This window comes from Dendrobates tinctorius, unplaced genomic scaffold, assembly GCF_039654945.1.
Source record: "Dendrobates tinctorius isolate UK_male_01 unplaced genomic scaffold, ASM3965494v1 ptg000064l, whole genome shotgun sequence".
Lineage (NCBI taxonomy): Eukaryota > Metazoa > Chordata > Amphibia > Anura > Dendrobatidae > Dendrobates > Dendrobates tinctorius.
This window is the reverse complement of record NW_027361732.1, coordinates 54,392,671-54,410,491: the sequence shown is the minus strand read 5'-3', so window position 1 is coordinate 54,410,491 and position 17,821 is coordinate 54,392,671. Positions and strand designations below refer to the sequence as shown.

The 17,821-nt window shown below is 45.8% G+C and overlaps 1 protein-coding gene across 2 annotated transcripts in view; it reads left to right on the top strand.

Moving 5' to 3' along the window:
• RBM26 (RNA binding motif protein 26) overlaps positions 1–17,821 on the top strand; it is a 193,445-nt gene that overhangs the window by 35,812 nt on the left and 139,812 nt on the right. The window contains exons 5-9 of one of the 2 annotated variants that reach the window (XM_073580438.1): positions 239–325; positions 1,357–1,568; positions 4,910–5,173; positions 5,617–5,859; positions 9,369–9,509. In XM_073580438.1, coding sequence (XP_073436539.1) covers positions 239–325; positions 1,357–1,568; positions 4,910–5,173; positions 5,617–5,859; positions 9,369–9,509 — 947 coding nt within the window. Of the gene's footprint in view, positions 1–178; positions 326–1,356; positions 1,569–4,909; positions 5,174–5,616; positions 5,860–9,368; positions 9,510–17,821 lie in introns of both variants that reach the window. The other variant, XM_073580437.1, reaches the window with a different exon arrangement.

Genomic DNA, 17,821 nt, shown 5'->3' with positions numbered 1-17,821 from the left:
GTCTTGTCAGCACCAGAAGGCTCCTGCTGTGTGGTGCCTGCATCGTGTAGCAAATTCTGCTGCTAAAAGTATAAACTGAGAAATCTGTCTTATCAAAAATTACTGAGCTGCTGTTTGGTTTTGCTTTTTTTCCTCTCCGAGCTTTTTTATACTTAATTTTTGTAATGTCACTAAACAGGGACAATAACAGAAAGCGGAGTAACTCTGACAGGGAGAGCACGTCTGTTACATCTTTTAGATCAGGAGGCCAGGATCAGAGACCAGATGTCGATACTACATCAGGCCGTCTAAGTGGAAGCAAAGTGCAGAGTACAAAGAGTGCACGGTAAGTAGACGGACGTCTCATGTACACTTCTGTCTAAGATCTAAATTTAAGTGTCCTATTACCAGAATTTTAACAGTGTGCAATATGATGACACTTAAGCTACAGTCACACACTCAGTATCTGGTCAGTGTTTTACAAAACCAGGAGTGGAATAATCAGAGGAAAAGTATAATAGAAACACGTCACCACTTCTGTGTTTTTGACCCAATCCTGGTTTTGGCTTACATATACTGTTATGAAATACTGACCAAATACTGATAGTGTGAACGTAGCCTATAGCAATGCTCTTAAGCTTTTACGTTTGAAAAGTGTTGTCTAGGCATTTCACATTTCTTATTTCTTTGTAGGATGCATCATCAACATCAGATTGGTGGGGATTCAGCACCCGCCGCCTTCACCGATCAGCTGGTCTTTCTTCTGGCTGCTGGTTGTGAACATTGAAGCGACCTGAACAGCATAGCTTCATTTACTGTGTAGTGCCAACTGCTGGGTAATGCAGATTCTTTTTAAAGGTAGTCTGTCTGACCAGAATGACTGTTCAAACCCAAGTACAGGCTGTAGGTGAACCACTGGTTTGGGCAAATATTTAATTGCACGTTCCCATCTACTTGTTTTCTCTCTATCCACAATCTTCTCTTTGATCTACATCTCTGATTTTATAGAGGCAGAGCTGGATGGAAAACAAGTAGGTGGGAAGGTGCACTGAATTGTATGACCACACCAAGGCTGCACCGAGTGCTTCTACTTGGTTTGAACAGTCATTCTGATCTGATAGATTCCCTTTATGTAGTCGGCTGAGGTGTGGGTGCCATGTATAGCCCCCCTACCCTTCTGATCTGACATTAAGTTTAGGTTGTTGATGATATTTGCCCAGACAACCCCTTTGCAAACTTCTACCACATGTTTTGACTTCATCCTGTAGGTACTGTCAAGTTTAAAATAAGACAAAATGAAATTTAATGTGGTAAAATATAATCTTCATGCATTTACAATTCATTGTGTCTTGTGTGTTTCGCTGATCCTTACCTTAGGAGTAGAGATGACCGAAAGAAAGATGACCGATCGCGCAAAAGGGAGCATGAGCGGCCCCTGCCCCGGCGAGACTCCTACAGGGATAGGTACAACAGACGGAGAGGGAGAAGTCGCAGTTACAGCAGAAGTCGTAGTCGCAGTTGGAGTAAAGAAAGGCAACGTGATCGAGACCGGGATAGAAGCCGGAGCAGATCAAGGAGTAGGAGCAGAGGTGCGTGAAGGGTATAAGTACAAAGAGCATACATTTCGTGTTTGCATAGTAACTGGACAATTCTCTCTGAAACACAAGCTTTTAACAAGGATTTTATTAAGCAAGTTTCTATTCCATGAACATCAGTAATTCTTGTATACCTGCATGTAATTGTCAGCTCCAGGTACAATGACTGCTAATAGCCCTAGGGATAAGGAGAACATTACTGACACCAGAGGTCAGAGCATCATGTCATAAGATCTGCATTTTTGATAATTTGTTCATGAAGTAGAGTTATGTAAAAGTCATGCTTACTTTCACTTTAAGGGGTTTCTCGGTCTGTGGGACTGCAGTCTCATGAATCTTCATATCTCACACTGTGAGGGTTCTCCAGTGCCAGTAGCGAGTGCGAAACTGCAATTATTCGATTTGCATACCTTTATTCTACTAGACCAGTGATGGCAAACCTATGGCACACGGGCTAGGCAGGGCACACAGAGCCATCTCAGCTGGCACGCGGCCAAGGCCTCGCCTCACTGTTCAGAGCTGCAGCTTCCTCACACGCATTGAGCGGCGCGGCCGCGGAGCTGAATGATGATGTCATCCAGCCGCGGCCGCGCCTCTCAATGTGTGAGAGGAAGTGACAGGAAGGACGCTGCCGGCGCGCGGAGACCGCTGGTGGGTGTGTGTGTGTGGCCGCTGGTGGGTGTGTGTGTGTGTGTGTGTGTGTGTGTGTGTGTGTGTGTGTGTGTGTGTGTGTGTGTGTGTGTGGCCGCTGGTGTGTGTGTGTGTGTCGTGAGTGTGGCCCTGTGTGTGTGGAGAGGGCCGGTGATGGGAGTGATGGGGACAGGGCCGGTGATGGGGATAGGGACAGTGATGGGAGTGATGAGGAGAGGGGAATGATGGTAGTGATGGATAGAGGGCCAGTGATGGGGAGAGGGCCAGTGATGGTGAGAGGGACAATTATGGGAGTGATGGGGAGGAGGAAATGATGGAGGTGGTGGAATGAGCAATTTCTACAAGAAGGGGATCATGATGGGGCATATTTCTACATGAATGGGATCATGATGGGGCATATTTCTGCATGATGGGGATCATGATGGGGCATTTCTACATGAAGGGGATCATGATGGGGCATTTCTGCATGAAGGGGATCATGATGGGGCGTATTCCTGCATGAAGGGGGATCATGATGGGGCATATTCCTGCATGAAGGGGGATCATGATGGGGCATATTCCTGCATGAAGGGGGATCATGATGGGGCATATTCCTGCATGAAGGGGATCATGATGGGGCATTTTTGCATGGAGGGGATCATGATGGGGCATTTCTGCATGAAGGGGATCATGATGGGGCATTTGACATGTGTTGGCACTTCGTCATAAATTATTGGGTTTTACGTTGCAGTTTGGGCACTCGGTCTCAAAGGTTCGACATCACTGTACTAGACTATATCTGGCCTTGCTTAAAGGGGTATTCCGATCTCCTAGATCGGTTCCCAATATGTAGTAGGCATAACTATAATAACTAATACCTCCAATTACAAATGTAGTATAGTTCTCCAGATTCATTGTTTCTTACTTCATGTAGGACATTTAAGTAACTTGGGTATCCATGGTTTTGACCACTCATATTGTGACAGTTAGCTGTTAGTGTGGTCATAGCCTTTAACCCCTTAATGTCCAATGACGGACACAGTCCGTCATCAGACATCTCCCCTGCTTTGATGAGGGCTCCGGCGCTGAGCCCGCATCAAAGCCGGGACATGTCAGCTGTTATGAACAGCTGACATGTGCCCGCAATAGGCGCGAGCGGAATCGCCGTCCGCCCGCGCCTATTAACTAGTTAAATGCCTGCTGTCAATGCTGACAGCGGGCATTTAAATAGCATTTCCGGCCGCCGGGCCGGAAATGACGTCATCGCCGACCCCCGTCACGTGATCGGGGGTCGGCGTCATGTTCCTGGACAACCAGAGGTCTCTATGAGACCTCTATGGTTGTTCCAGGCATATGGCTTTCAGCGCCACCCGGTGGTCGGCGCTGAAAGCACAGCAGTAAATCTGCTACATATGGGCGATCTGCTCATCGCCCATATGTAGCAGAGCCGATCGGGTTGCGCAAGCTTCTAGCCTGTGGAGGCTATTGAAGCATGCCAAAAGTAAAAAAAAAAAAAAAAGTTTAAAAATAAAAAAAAATTAAAAAAACCTAAAAGTTCAAATCACCCCCCTTTCGCCCCAATCAAAATAAAACAGTAAAAAAAAAATCCCACATACACATATTAGGTATCGCCGCGTTCAGAATCGCCCGATCTATCGATAAAAAAAAAAAGCATTAACCCGATCGCTAAATGGCGTAGCGAGAAAAAAATTAAAAACGCCAGAATTACGTTTTTTTGGTCACCAAGACATTGCATTAAAATGCAATAACTGGTGATCAAAAGAGCGTATCTGCACAAAAGTGGTATCATTAAAAACGTCAGTCCGGCACGGAAAAAATAAGCCCTCACCCGACCCCAGATCATGAAAAATGGAGACGCTACGGGTCTTGGAAAATTGCGCAAATTTTTTTTTTTTTTTTTTTTTTTTTTAGCAAACTTTGGAATTTTTTTTCACCACTTAGATAAAAGAGGACCTAGACATGTTTGGTGTCTATGAACTCGTAATGACCTGGAGAATCATAATGGCAGGTCAGATTTAGCATCTAGTGAACCTAACAAAAAAGCCAAGCAAAAAACAAGTGTGGGATTGCACTTTTTTTGCAATTTCACCGCACTTGGAATTTTTTTCCCGTTTTCGAGTACACGATATGGTAAAACCAATGATGTCATTTAAAAGTACAACTCGTCCCGCAAAAAATAAGCCCTCACATGGCCATATAAACGGAAAAATAAAAAAGTTATGGCTCTGGAAAGAAGGGGAGGGAAAAATGAAAATGTAAAACCAAAAATACCCCTGGTCATTAAGGGGTTAAGCCCGCCTCCACGCCTTTCCTCAAAAGATTCTGCATAACCTATAGAAAATGGAGACACAGCCTATATATGACCACAGGGTGCTCCATCATGGATCAATAGTTAACAACACAGAAAATTTAAAAAATATTACAATATTATTAGGTATGACTGTACGCATCAATATTTATTTTTCTATTGTGTTTCTCATAAGATTCATCAGGAGGTATAATATATTATGATAGCAGGAATACCAGATGTGATGTTACACATTTTTTAATGCATCTTGACTGTATGTTTTGTGTTTTTTCTTTATATTAGACTGTAATTAGTTTATCTCTGAGTTAATCGCATTTATTTTGACACTCGGTGATATATTATCACATTTTAATTTTGCTTTTAATTTTTATGTAAGATAAAGACTTGGGAAAGCCTAAATACAATCTCGAGCGGTCAGAGCCCTCTGATTACCAGACCAATTCCTCAGTTTCCTCAGTGCCTCACATCGGATCCGCACATTATCCTGTCCCAACCCTAAGTAGCACCATCACAGTAATCACCCCTTCACATCATGGCAATAATTCCTCTGAAGATTGGCCAGAATTCCATGAAGATCAAGTGGACCGCAGCAATTTTGGAAGACCGCCCATGCCTAAGAAGCGCTGTAGAGACTACGATGGTATAGTGTTTTACTTATGAACTGATATAGCAAACTATACAATGTGAAATGTCTACAAATTAATGGCTTCTCAAGTTTGATGTTATTTCTCAGGAGCTGATGACTAGTTTGATATGTGACTATGTCCTCACATATAACACAATTGGGGAAATGTATTTTAACTGCGATGCCAAACACTACTACATTTGTCATGTTATGGTCCAAGGGGCTTTGTATCCAGTCCCTCCAAGAATAACCATGAACCATATTCTCCAATATTGGCCGTTCACTCACTGTGTTAACAATACACACACTGTCCAGTCCAAGTAAGTTGGCCCTAATGAGTAGATGATTAGGTTTGGATACAGCAGAAAGTTACCATTTTGTAACGTTTTCTGTTGTTTAAATCTGTAGCATATTTGTGTGCATTAATTTTCTAATTTCTTTTTTTGTCTGGTGTCCAGAGAAAGGATTTTGTATGCGAGGTGATCTGTGTCCATTTGATCACGGCAGCGATCCCGTAGTTGTTGAAGATGTGAACCTACCTGGAATACTTCCTTTCCCAGCACAACCACCTGTTGTAGATGGACCACCCCCTCCTGTACTTCCCCCACCTCCGCCACTCTTAACACCGCCTCCTCCTGTTAATTTACGGCCACCAGTTCCTCCACCGGGTGCTCTTCCACCCAGCCTTCCACCTGTTACAGGTACTCATATATGTACATAGTCTGTATATAGATCCAAAGGGATGCTTCATTTTTGGGTACTTGGGTACCATTTTTTTTTTAAGGCAATGTATTTAGAACTAAAATTATTTTTGCATTTGTGTTTCATTAAAGGGAATCTGTCACCCCATTTTTGCCCTATAAGATGCGGCCACTGCCGTCAGGGGCTTATCTACAGCATTTTGTACTGCTGTAGATAAGCCCCCGATGTAACCTGAAAGAGAAGAAAAACGAGTTAGGTTATACTCCTCCGGGGGCCGGTCCGGTCCGATGGGTGTCGCGGTCCGGCGCCTCCCATCTTCTAGTGATGACGTCCTCCTCCCTACCTCTGCCGCGGCTCCTGCGCAGGCGTACTATATCTGCCCTATTGAGTGCAGAGCAGAGTTACTGCAGTGCGCACGCGTCGGGAAAGGTCAGAGAGGTCTGGCGCCTGCGCACTACAGTACTTTACTCTGCCCTCAATAGGGCAGATATAATACGCCTGCGCAGGAGCCGCGGCAGAAGTAAGGAGGAGGACGTCATCGCTAGAAGATGGGCGGACCGCTGGGTGAGTGTAATCTAACTTGTATTTCTTATCTTTCAGGTTACTTCAGGGGCTTATCTACAGCATTACAGAATGCTGTAGATAAGCCCCTGATGGCGGTGGCCACATCTCATTTTGGAAAAATGGGATGACAGATTCCCTTTAACCCCTCGCTGACAATGACGTACAGGTACTTCATATTCTGGTTTATGGATTTTGGTGGCTCACAAGCGAACTCTGCCCATGGCTTTCAACCTGTTAGTTGCAGCTGTCAATCTGGGACAGCAGCTTTTAAGGTATTTTGGTAGGGGCTCATTGGCACATGCATAGAATGACGTGATCGTGAGCTGCCGATGGCTTGCCATGACAGCCGGGGGTCCAACTGTGGATGAAACTGGTCATTTTTCACACACTCGTCTGTCCAAAGTCTTAAAGGGAATTTGTCACCAGGGTTTTGCTACCTCATCTGAGAGAAAAAGAGAGAAATTAAAGAGCCCCTGAATACAATGATGTGTCACGTAGTGTATTGGGTGCAGCAATTTTGACAGAGATTTTAGATGTAGCAGAGGTCAGAATGCTCTTCCTACCCACACCTAACCCCGCCCACACCTGGCTTTATAACTATATTGTTTATGGACAGAAAGCTGCTTATCAGAGGAGGGGGCATGGTCGGAGCTCACACAGCTGTAGTCCAGGCACTGATCATGTACTGGTGATAAAAAATTCACTGGTTTTCACTGAAACCACCACACCCAGCCTAATAGGTTACACATCCCAGCAATATGTGTCTCAGCCCCTACAACAAAACTTGCAAATATATAAAACAAAACCACATAGAACAATAATGTATGGGCCCCAAGTGAGTCAAACAATGTGTATTTCCAACCCAACGGGGATCTTAGGTGGACACTCCTGCATAACATGTACAACATCAGGAAAAGAGGTGGAGTACATGTCCAATATTAATAAAACATAATATTTTATATACCATGTATTAAATATAACATAATACTGACATAGAAATACATATATATTAGAAGGATCAGCTAATTTTATGCTGCTTTTGTCCTGAAACAATAAACATATAAAGTGCTAAGTGCTTGCAGACAGATTCAGTTTAACTGCAGCTGCTGTCCATCAAATATCTCTTCTGTGTCCCATTGGTCAATATGGTGTGTAGCGGTTAGTAGCCCCGCCTACTGTATTGCAACCCAAGCAACAGTCATTCCCTCTGTCATTACATCCTGGTGCAGCCCCCAGTCCAGACTGTTACAGCACAGCGGTAAGTGCCAGTCCATACATTACCCACTATCCCTAGTAAAGAATGTCTCGTTTTCATTCCTTGTCTGGTTAATAGTAACAAGTCCACTTTGCTTTGCTGAGACTTGTAGTGAAATACTGTAACCATCCCACTATCTCTCATACAAGTTCTGCTTAACTGTTCATTCCCCAGCAAAATGGAGCAAAAAAGTTAAAAGCTGCTACTGACCTTATACAGGGGTGTTTTCTCCACTCCAGATACCTCCTGAATTACACTTGTCCTATCAGGCCCTCTGCATTTTACTAGTTGCAGTGATTTACATTATTTAAAAAGTAGCAGTCACCAGTTAAAGGGTTTGTACTAACTTTATACGCCATCCCTTATCTGATTGCTTGGGGTCCAATCCAGAGACTGTGGCTCTACAGAGTACTGTGCTGTGCTCTATCTCCAGCAGTCCCATAGAGACTGGTGCAAGCTGCGCATGCTCAACCCCTCTCCGCTCAGATTGTCAGGGCCGCAGTAGTCTGTGAGTTATTCCCTGTTCTTTAGATAAGTGATTACTAATAAACTTGGTACAAACGCTTTAATATATATTAATATAGGCATTTTACTTTTAATAAAGACTTGGCAGTCCAGCTTCAAGTCCACAGCTGGCTATTCTCATGTGTTGGTCCTGAACATGGAAGAAAATGCCCAATGACCACAATGTGTGAGATGTGACACAGTGGGCCTTATAGTGCGTGCCCATGTCCCACCTGTATTCCTAACTAACCCATGTTTGTCTCCGCCAGTAGTGCCTATAGGTACATACAATCTCATCTGCTCCCTAAAATAGCTGCTAAGGAGACAGGCGTCATTTTATACCTAACATGAGAGAACTCCCAAGTTTTCGGTCTGCATTAACAGGACATGCTGAAACCTTTCTATATGATGCCTGCTCACCGCTTTATAGTATAGAATTTCCTGTACATAAGAAAACAATGAAAAGATTTTCTTTTGCGATCATAAATGGCAATTATGTCCGTCACTAGAGTTGAGCGACTTTGGTCGGATCGGGTTTCATGAAACAAAATTTTTTTCAGATTAAACTGGTCCGTCTAGGGCAAAAAAAGTCGGAGTTTCGTCCGAAACCCGACCCCAATGCAAGTCAATGGGGAATAGAAGTCGGAATTGAGTGGATGAATGTCATCCGCTCAATGCCGACTTTATTCCCCATTGACTTGCATTGGGGTCGGGTTTCGGACGAAACTCTGACTTTTTTTGCCCTAGACGGACCAGTTTAATCTGAAAAAAATTTTGTTTCATGAAACTCTATCCGTCACCAAGGTTCCCTTATACTGACTACCAGACTGGTCTATATAAAGCCCCCGATGGCTGTCTTGCATTGTTGCCAGGTGACAAGTACAGTGGCTATTAACATGCCAGCTTTTCCATTTTTTTCCTTCTTTCAAGAGTCAAAGTTTTTATTTTTCCATCCACAGACATGAGGGCTTGTTTTTTTTTTTTTTGCAGAACAAGTTGTAGTTTTGAATGACACCTTTCATTTTTACATTCGGTGTACTTGAAAACGAGAATAGAATTATAAGTGCAGGGGAATTGTGCAAGAAAAGCAACTCCACAATTGTTCTTTTGGTTTTTGTTGTTATGCTGTTCGTTGTGCGGTAAAATTAACCTGGCAATATCTATTTTTTGCTTTATGTTTGTCAGGTCCTCCACCATCTCTTCCACCTTTACAGCCTGCTGGAATGGACGCCCCTCCAAATTCTGCCACAAGCTCTGTTCCTACTGTAGTAACTTCCGGCATTCACCATCCTCCTCCGCCTGTTGCTCCACCATCACTCTTCTCAGGTATATGATCATGTACAATTACAGTTCTTCTACTTTGACCCTAAAGGGGTGCTTAAACGTTCCTTTTAGCATTTTATATGGAAACAACATTTCTTTAGATGGTAGGTTGTGTGTGCATGTATAGATCAATTTTAACATTACTGTAGAGGAAAAGGCGTGTATTTGCCAATTGCAAAACACCTCAAAAATAAGTGATGAAAAAATTTAGTTGTGAGGCTCCACACTAGGTGAAAAAAGTTTTGGCTCCGCCTGGTAGGATATACTTACTCTGTCGCCTTATTGGGGGACACAGAACTGTGGGTGTTATGCTGCTATCCACTAGGAGGCGACACTATGCATAATCTGAAAAAGATTAACTTTGTCTCCTCCTCTGCAGTATACACCCCTGGACGGCGTCAGCCTTCTCCAGTTTTTGCTTAGTGTCGCAAGGAGGCACACCTTTTTTCTTTTTTTTTTTTCCTTTCGTCGGAACAGATGAAGAAAAGTGGGTCTCCAGCGAGACTCCTGGCATGGCTCCTTCCTTGACCCCCTTTTTAGGGGTGCCCAGTTGAAGTGGAGATGGCGGTTCCCCATGTCGCTCCTTCCCCAGTCCCTCGGGTACTAGTCCGAAGTTGAGACCCCCCCCCCCTCCTTCCCCAACCCCCTTCAGGGTCTGAGTTGAGGTTGAGGCAAGGATGAAGACCCCCTGACGGTGACAGACGCACCCTCCCTAATCCCCCGCAGGGGGCATTAGGTTGAGACGCGGCAGGTAGGGTCCCGAGTACAGACAGCATTCTGCACCAGGGACCCCAGACCAGCTGTGGGATCCTGCTGGGGCCGGGGGAGGGTGCAGGCAGACGTGGCACAGCAGAGACAGGGCTTTCTGCGCCCCTGCAGTAGCAGTGGCTCCACGGCGCTCCAGGGACCCCCCACACAGGAACCGCTAGCCCTGCTGCCCCCACCGCTAGACAGTCGCCCATTCCGGGGGGGTCCGGTGCAAATCCGCGCCGCCCTGGAGCCCTCCTGGGCATCAGGCCTCTAATTTAGACCACTGCTTCGGCCTAGCCGCCGCCTTTTCCCCCGGCCCGCCCCCCGGATGACGAAAATGACACTGCAGTGTCATAGAAGGGGCGGATCGAGGCAGGAAGGGCCATCTTCCTGGCGTTGAAAGCCTTCCATCACTTGCTAGCAGACTCTCATATCAGAGTACAGTCGGACAATGCCACGGCAGTGGCATACGTGAACCATCAAGGCGGCACCCGCAGCATCCAGGCGATGACCGAAGTAACACGTATCCTACAATGGGCGGAGAATGCGAGGTCGGTACTCTCTGCGGTCCACATTCCGGGTGTGGACAACTGGGAAGCCGACTATCTCAGCCGACAAGGAATGGACTCGGGGGAGTGGTCTCTCCATCCCGAAGTTTTCTGTCAGATCTGTCATCGTTGGGGCACCCCGGACGTGGATCTAATGGCATCCCATCTCAATGCCAAGGTTCCCAATTTCATGGCCAGGACGCGCGATCCGCGGTCGCTCGGAGCAGATGCCCTGGTTCAGGACTGGACCCAGTTCCAGCTTCTGTACATTTTTCCACCTCTTCCCCTGATCTCCAGAGTCCTGAGGAAGATCAAGCAAGAGGGAGTTCCCACCATCCTGATCGCTCCAGACTGGCCCAGGCGTACATGGTACGCCGACGTCGTGCAACTCACAGCAGACGCTCCCTGGCGTCTCCCCACACGTCCCGACCTTCTGTCACAAGGCCCGTTCTTCCACCAGAACTCAGGAGCTCTCAATTTGACGACGTGGCCATTGAGACCTGGGTTTTGACCCAAGCAGGTTTTTCACCGGAAGTCGTTAAAACCATGATCAGGGCTCGAAAGCCAACTTCAGCCAGGATTTACTATCGTACCTGGAAGGTTTTCTTCACATGGTACGAATCTCGTGGGCAGATCCCACTCCCTTATTCTCTTCCAAGGGTCCTCAGTTTCCTTCAGTCAGGCCTGGACGCCGGGCTATCCCTGGGCTCGCTGAAGAGCCAGGTGTCAGCGCTTTCAGTGCTCTTTCAGAGGCGTATTGCTAACAAGCCGCAAGTGAAGACTTTTCTCCAAGGGGTTTCCCGATTGGTTCCCCCTACAAACGTCCGTTGGAGACGTGGGACCTCAACCTGGTCTTGACAGCACTACAGTCACCGCCTTTTGAACCCCTTAAGGAGGTCTCACTCCACTTTCTATCACAGAAAGTGGTTTTCCTGGTGGCGGTCACCTCGCTACTCAGGGTGTCTGAACTTTCAGCTCTTTCCTGCAGACAACCCTTCCTGATTTTTCATCAGGACAAGGTGGTTCTACGTACAGTCCCATCCTTCCTTCCGAAGGTTGTGTCCAGCTTCCACCTCAATGAGGAAATCTCACTACCGTCCCTTTGCCCGGCTCCCGTTCGTAGGGTGGAGAAGGCTCTGCATACGCTTGACCTTGTCAGGGCATTGCGTGTTTACGTGTCTAGGACTGCTCCTTTCCGGAAGTCTGATTCACTTTTCCTTCTTCCAGAAGGCGTTCGCAAGGGCCTACCGGCTTCCAAAGCCACCCTTGCTAGGTGGATCAAGTACACTATTCAAGAGGCTTACCGCCTCAACAATTATCCTCTTCCGGCCGATATCACGGCACACTCTACGCGGGCGGTAGGGGCCTCTTGGGCCATTCGGCATCAGGCCTCGGCACATCAAGTGTGTAAGGCGGCCACTTGGACTAGCCTGCACACATTTACAAAACACTACCGAGTGCATACCCAGTCCTCAGCGGATGCGAGCCTGGGTAGACGGGTCCTGCAGGCGGCAGTACCCCAAGTCTAGGGGACTGTCAGCACAATATTCGTCCACTGCTTCCCGCCCAGGGACTGCTTTGGGACGTCCCACGGTTTTGTGTCCCCCAATAAGGCGACAGAGTAAAGGAGATTTTTGTGTACTCACCGTAAAATCTCTTTCTCTTAGCCTTTAATTGGGGGACACAGCTCCCACCCTGTTGCCCTTGCGGGCCATTGTTGCGGTTGGGTTCTCATATTGTTGTTTGAGCTCGTTTATAGTAGCCTTCTTACAGGCATGGTTATGTTTCTGGTATTTTCCTCCTAATGCTTTTGCACAAAACTGGAGAAGGCTGACGCCGTCCAGGGGTGTATGCTGCAGAGGAGGAGACAAAGTTAATCTTTTTCAGATTATGCATAGTGTCGCCTCCTAGTGGACAGCAGCATAACACCCACGGTTCTGTGTCCCCCAATTAAAGGCTAAGAGAAAGATTTTACACAAAAATCTCCTTTTTTCAGACTAGTCAGCTCAATTTTAGTCTAGTGTCTGTAGTAGGCATTCTTTCAAGCTTAAGCGGTACTTTCCTACAATTGTGGAAGGCCGCCGAAAAGGTGGAAACGTAAGTACCTTTGTAAAATTCCCCTGTCCTCTGCATGGTTTTTTTTTTTTTCTCCTTTTTTTTTTTACCTGGGGCACGATAGTCCTCTTTTATTTTTCTGGCTGGTTTACTCCTCTTCATTTTCTCTATGGCTCTCCGTATCTTTACCTGTGCCTACGCTTTTGCAGCGCTGACCCCTTTTTTTTATTGCTCTTTTTGTGTCACTTTTGTAGGGTTTTCTGATCGTTCAGGGAGCCTCTTGAGATGGCCCTTCTCCCTCTCCACAGTCTGTTTCTTTTTCTCTTTCTCTCGCCTCGTCACTAACTCAATGGATGTACAGCTAGCTTGGCGGCCTCACCACTAGAGGTCAATTCTTCACTGGAAGCTTAGCCGCAACCTTATTCCTGCCCTCTTTCAGGTTGGGTTGCTTTCTTATCCTCTGTGCTTGCTCGGGGGGAGGGGGGGGGGTACGTTATCAGGATCTCTCCTGTCAATTAGCGTTTTTTTAATTTTTATTTTTTTTATTGTGAGAGGGTCCTTCTTTACCAAGTATCTGAGCAAATTTCTTCATTCCGAAAGATTAGCTCTTTCTATTGTTCAATATACATTTTCTCCTTGTAGAGATCCACCCTATGCGTGGACAGGGATTTGCTCGCTTGGCCGGTCTTTGAGGCATACGCGGGGACACTCCGTGTTAAAAAGTTCATTCAACATCAGCATAAACTGCTCTTCATGAACATAATAGCGAGTAGCTTCCAGTACAATGTCCAATAACCAATTTCTGTCATGTGACGTACTATCCCATCCATGTGCCCTGGGACTTAATTCCCAGGGATGGGATAGTACGTCACAGCGATCAGCGACGCCCACGTGGTGTCAGCTGTAATAATGTGTCAGGGGCGGTCACGGACTGCACCCGACACGTTAACCCCTTGCACACCGCGATCAAACACGATCGCGGTGTACCGGGGGTTAAAGGGAAGCATCAGCAGGGAGGGGTCTCCCTTCGTGCTTTCCTGAGCCCCCACAGCAGCGCTGCTGCGGGGTGCTCCATCCCTGCAGGTTTCCGAATCCAAGATGGCGACGGGGACCTTCGGGGGCCTGCAGGGAGCTGGCTTCCTCAGTGCCTGCAAAGCGCAGGCACGGAGGAACCCTTGTGCAGTGCCTGTGACAGACCCGCTGATCTGTCACAGTGGTCTGTGATGTGACAGATCAGCGATCTGTCACATGACAGCTGTGTCCCCCCTGGGACAATGTATTAAAGTTAAAAAAAAAAAAAAAAAAAAAAAAAAAATATTCCCTAATTCATTTTTTTGGAAATAAAAAAAATAAAAATAAAAGTACACATATTTGGTATCGCCGCATCCCTATAAAACTGTCCCACTAGTTAACCCCTTTAGCGAACCCCTTAAAAAAATAAAAATAAAAAACTCATACGGCCAAACAAAAAGTGCTATAACGCGCGATCAAAAAGACGCATATAAATATCCATGGTACCGCTGAAAACGTCATCTTGTCCCGCAAAAAACGAGCCGCCATACAGCATCATCAGCAAAAAAATAAAAAAAAGGTATAGCTTGCAGAATAAAGCGATGCAAAAATGTTTTATATAAAATTGTTTTCATTGCATAAAAGCGCCAAAACACAAAAAAAGACCTAAATGAGGTATCGCTGTAACCGTACTGACCCGAAGAATAAAACCGCTTTATAAATTTTACCGCAGGCGGAACGGTGTAAACGCACCCCCCAAAAGAAATTCATGAAACGCTGGTTTTTGTTCATTCTGCGTCCCAAAAATCAGAATAAAAAGCGATCAAAAGATGTCACGTGCACGAAAATGATACCAATAAAAACGTCAACTTGTCCCGCAAAAAATAAGAACTCACATGACTCGGTGGGTCAAAATATGAAAAAATTATAGCTCTCAATATGTGGTGATGCAAAAACTATTTTTACAATAAAAAGCGTCTTGTAGCGTATGACAGCTGCCAAAAATAAAAACCCGCTATAAATAGTAAATCAAACCCCCCGTTATCACCCCCTTAGTTAGGGAAAAATAAAATGAAAAGAAAATGTATTTATTTCCATTTTCCCATTAGGGTTAGGGCTAGGGTTAGGCAGTGGCGTAGCGTGGGGGGGGCGGGGGGGGCGGGCCGCCCCAGGCGGCACGTGTGTGGGGGCGGCGCGGCAGGAGCACATGTATAATATGTATAGCACTGACCCCCAGCAGCCGGTAACGTTGCTCCAGCACAGAGCTGCTGTGATCTACTAAGCGTCCTGTCTCTTCATCACAATGCGAGAGCTGCTTTATCGATTGCTCTGCCTTCGTTTACACGCGCCTGCTTGATTCAGCTCGATTGCTCACGTCTGGATCTGTGTACAGCGTGGGACAGGGAATAACAAGAGCACCGATAGCTGCTTTTTCCGGTAAGTGGGTCCGGGGCTCCCTGGTTTAGGGTATATTCCCAGCAAGTGATGTATTAGGGAGGTTTGCAGCCGTCAGTGGGAAGCTGAAGATGCAGTTTGGGCTCTTGTTGTAGTAGCTGGGCCTGTGCCCGGTACTTAGAGTCAGGGTGCCGTATGCCCCAGGCTTGTGCCCTGTCTTGCTAGCAGTTTTGCCATGTACTTACATTGCACTGGCAGATGTGCATTCTGGGCAGCAGTGTGTGTGGTATTAGGGGGGCTGGTGTGCTGGCTGAGTGGTCTTCAGTCTGGGGGCGAGTGGCATAATGTAAGGGTATCACCCAGTGGGGCTTACTCTGCCTTTTCCTTTGGACCTTAGTAGATATGATGTTCACACCATTCCCTGTATATATTCATGTTGTGTGATTCCATCATTCTGCAAATGTACATTTTCCCGCTTGTGCCACTGCAGCGTCATCTAATGAAAATAAACGGTAAGTGCCCCGTGCGTGGCTCGGCGTTGCCCATGAATGTGCACGTGGGGTGAATCATTGTGCACCGCTCACCTAATTTGTCTGTGTGGTACAGGCACAACACTGGATCCACAATGCAGCTCCAACCACTACAACCACTAGTTCCAAGGCTCGTAAGTGTTGGAGCTGAAGGTATACTGCTAAGTGAAGAAGACAGCCTTGCTGCATAGACTTGCACTGTCAGTGGGTGTAATGTGTCCAGAGACTGGTTAAAAAATTAATTTTATTGAAACGACACGTTTTGGAGTTGATCTAACTCCTTTATCAGGTTACATTAAACAGAATGTCAGCTCTGATTTAGAAATAAGTATTTATATAACATGTATTGATAAAGGGCAGAGGTGTCATCCTGTTTAAATGTACATGATGAAGGAGTTGGATCAGCTCCAAAAGGCATTGCTTCAATAAAACTTTTAATCCTTTCTCTGAACATCTCACATCCACTGGCAGTCATCAGTCGATGCCGAAATATTTTTTTTTCTTCACTTCAAGGTTAACTGCAGCATCATTATCAGAGAAATCTATGTCTCAGCTGCCCTGACATTCACACTGGTGATTTTGGGACTCTTATTCTTGAGATTAGTGGGGATCCTTAAAGTTAGACCCCCCCCCCCCCCCCCCCGCAATCATATTATAATTTATCCTGTAGGAAGGTCATAAATGTGTATTGGAAAACGCTTTAGGGAAAAATGTGTTTCCTTCATGCACCTGCTAGTGTCCGCATATTGAGGCAAATAAGGTGTCATTGTTGACTTGTGATGGTTCAAACTTCACTATAAATTTCTGAATTCATTCAGTCATGAAGAATATTTTTAAGTACCACAAGTACATCACATGGATAAGACAGAATATTTCAGTGCTTCTGGTGACAATAAAAGGACGTTTGATACTCTGATTATCTCAAGTCTTTATCGAAATGCTGCAGAACCAGTCTAAGGGATCTTCCACACATCCTCACAGTTCAGGTACCAGAAATAACAGTACCAGAGATATCAGTGTACGTGTGTGTGTAATACATGCACCACCCGTGTGCTACATCAGTGTTACACGTACCAGTGCCTGGGAAGCAGCAGTACTGTTTTCGCTGTTCCCTGGTGTCAGGTGCTGACGACCGCTCTCATCAGTCTCCCCTGCTCTGCTGCCGATCAGCACTAGCAAGGGAGAATGTTGATAGTTGCTTTGAACTGATAATAGCGAGAGCAGGGGTGACTGACGGGACTACTCCTCCCATAAGTCTACATCTACTGCTAATAACAGTGAGATCAGGTAGCAGCTGATGGTGTTAGGGGCTGGCGGAACACACCAAATAATAAAGATGGTATAAAGTGCGTTCGCAGCCCGGGTTCCACCGTGCAGAGTAATGCTGCTCAGTAATGGCGGAGACTATATGGTGTTGTACTAACTAGACACCGGCGGGTTAACCGCTGACCCGGTGTGTACAAAAGCGGGCTCTGTTACCTCACAGAGCCACACTACCGGTAAACATAAATGCCGAAGCCTGTTCTAGCTCACAGAGCTCGGCAATGAGGAGCGCTCTGCAAATGGTCACAGAACTCAGCCCCAAGGACATGGGCTTAGAGTCCCTCTAGACCTGCAAAGCGAGCGGCGCCTCAACTGCAAGGCCAGCAGTAGATGCACTACAGATATAGCGTGCAAGTGTGCGCAGCACCGCTCTGGCGGACACCAGTAATCGACCTGGGTTGAGCTAAGAGAATAACCCAAGTTTTACCCAAGTTTCGAAAATAATTTGTACTTTCTGTTTTTTTTCTGTCACATTATTAAAAATTATTATTAAAAAAGCCATTAGGTCTTCATCCAGCATCATCAAGCTAATACATATATATATATATATATATATATATATATATATATATATATATATATATATATATATAGAGAGAGAGAGAGAGAACTGCAAGAAGATGAAAGTCTTGAAATTTAGAAATAATAACAGCAGAGTTAGTAGCAGACTAAAAATTAGATCTCTGAGTGTAGTGTGGGCTCT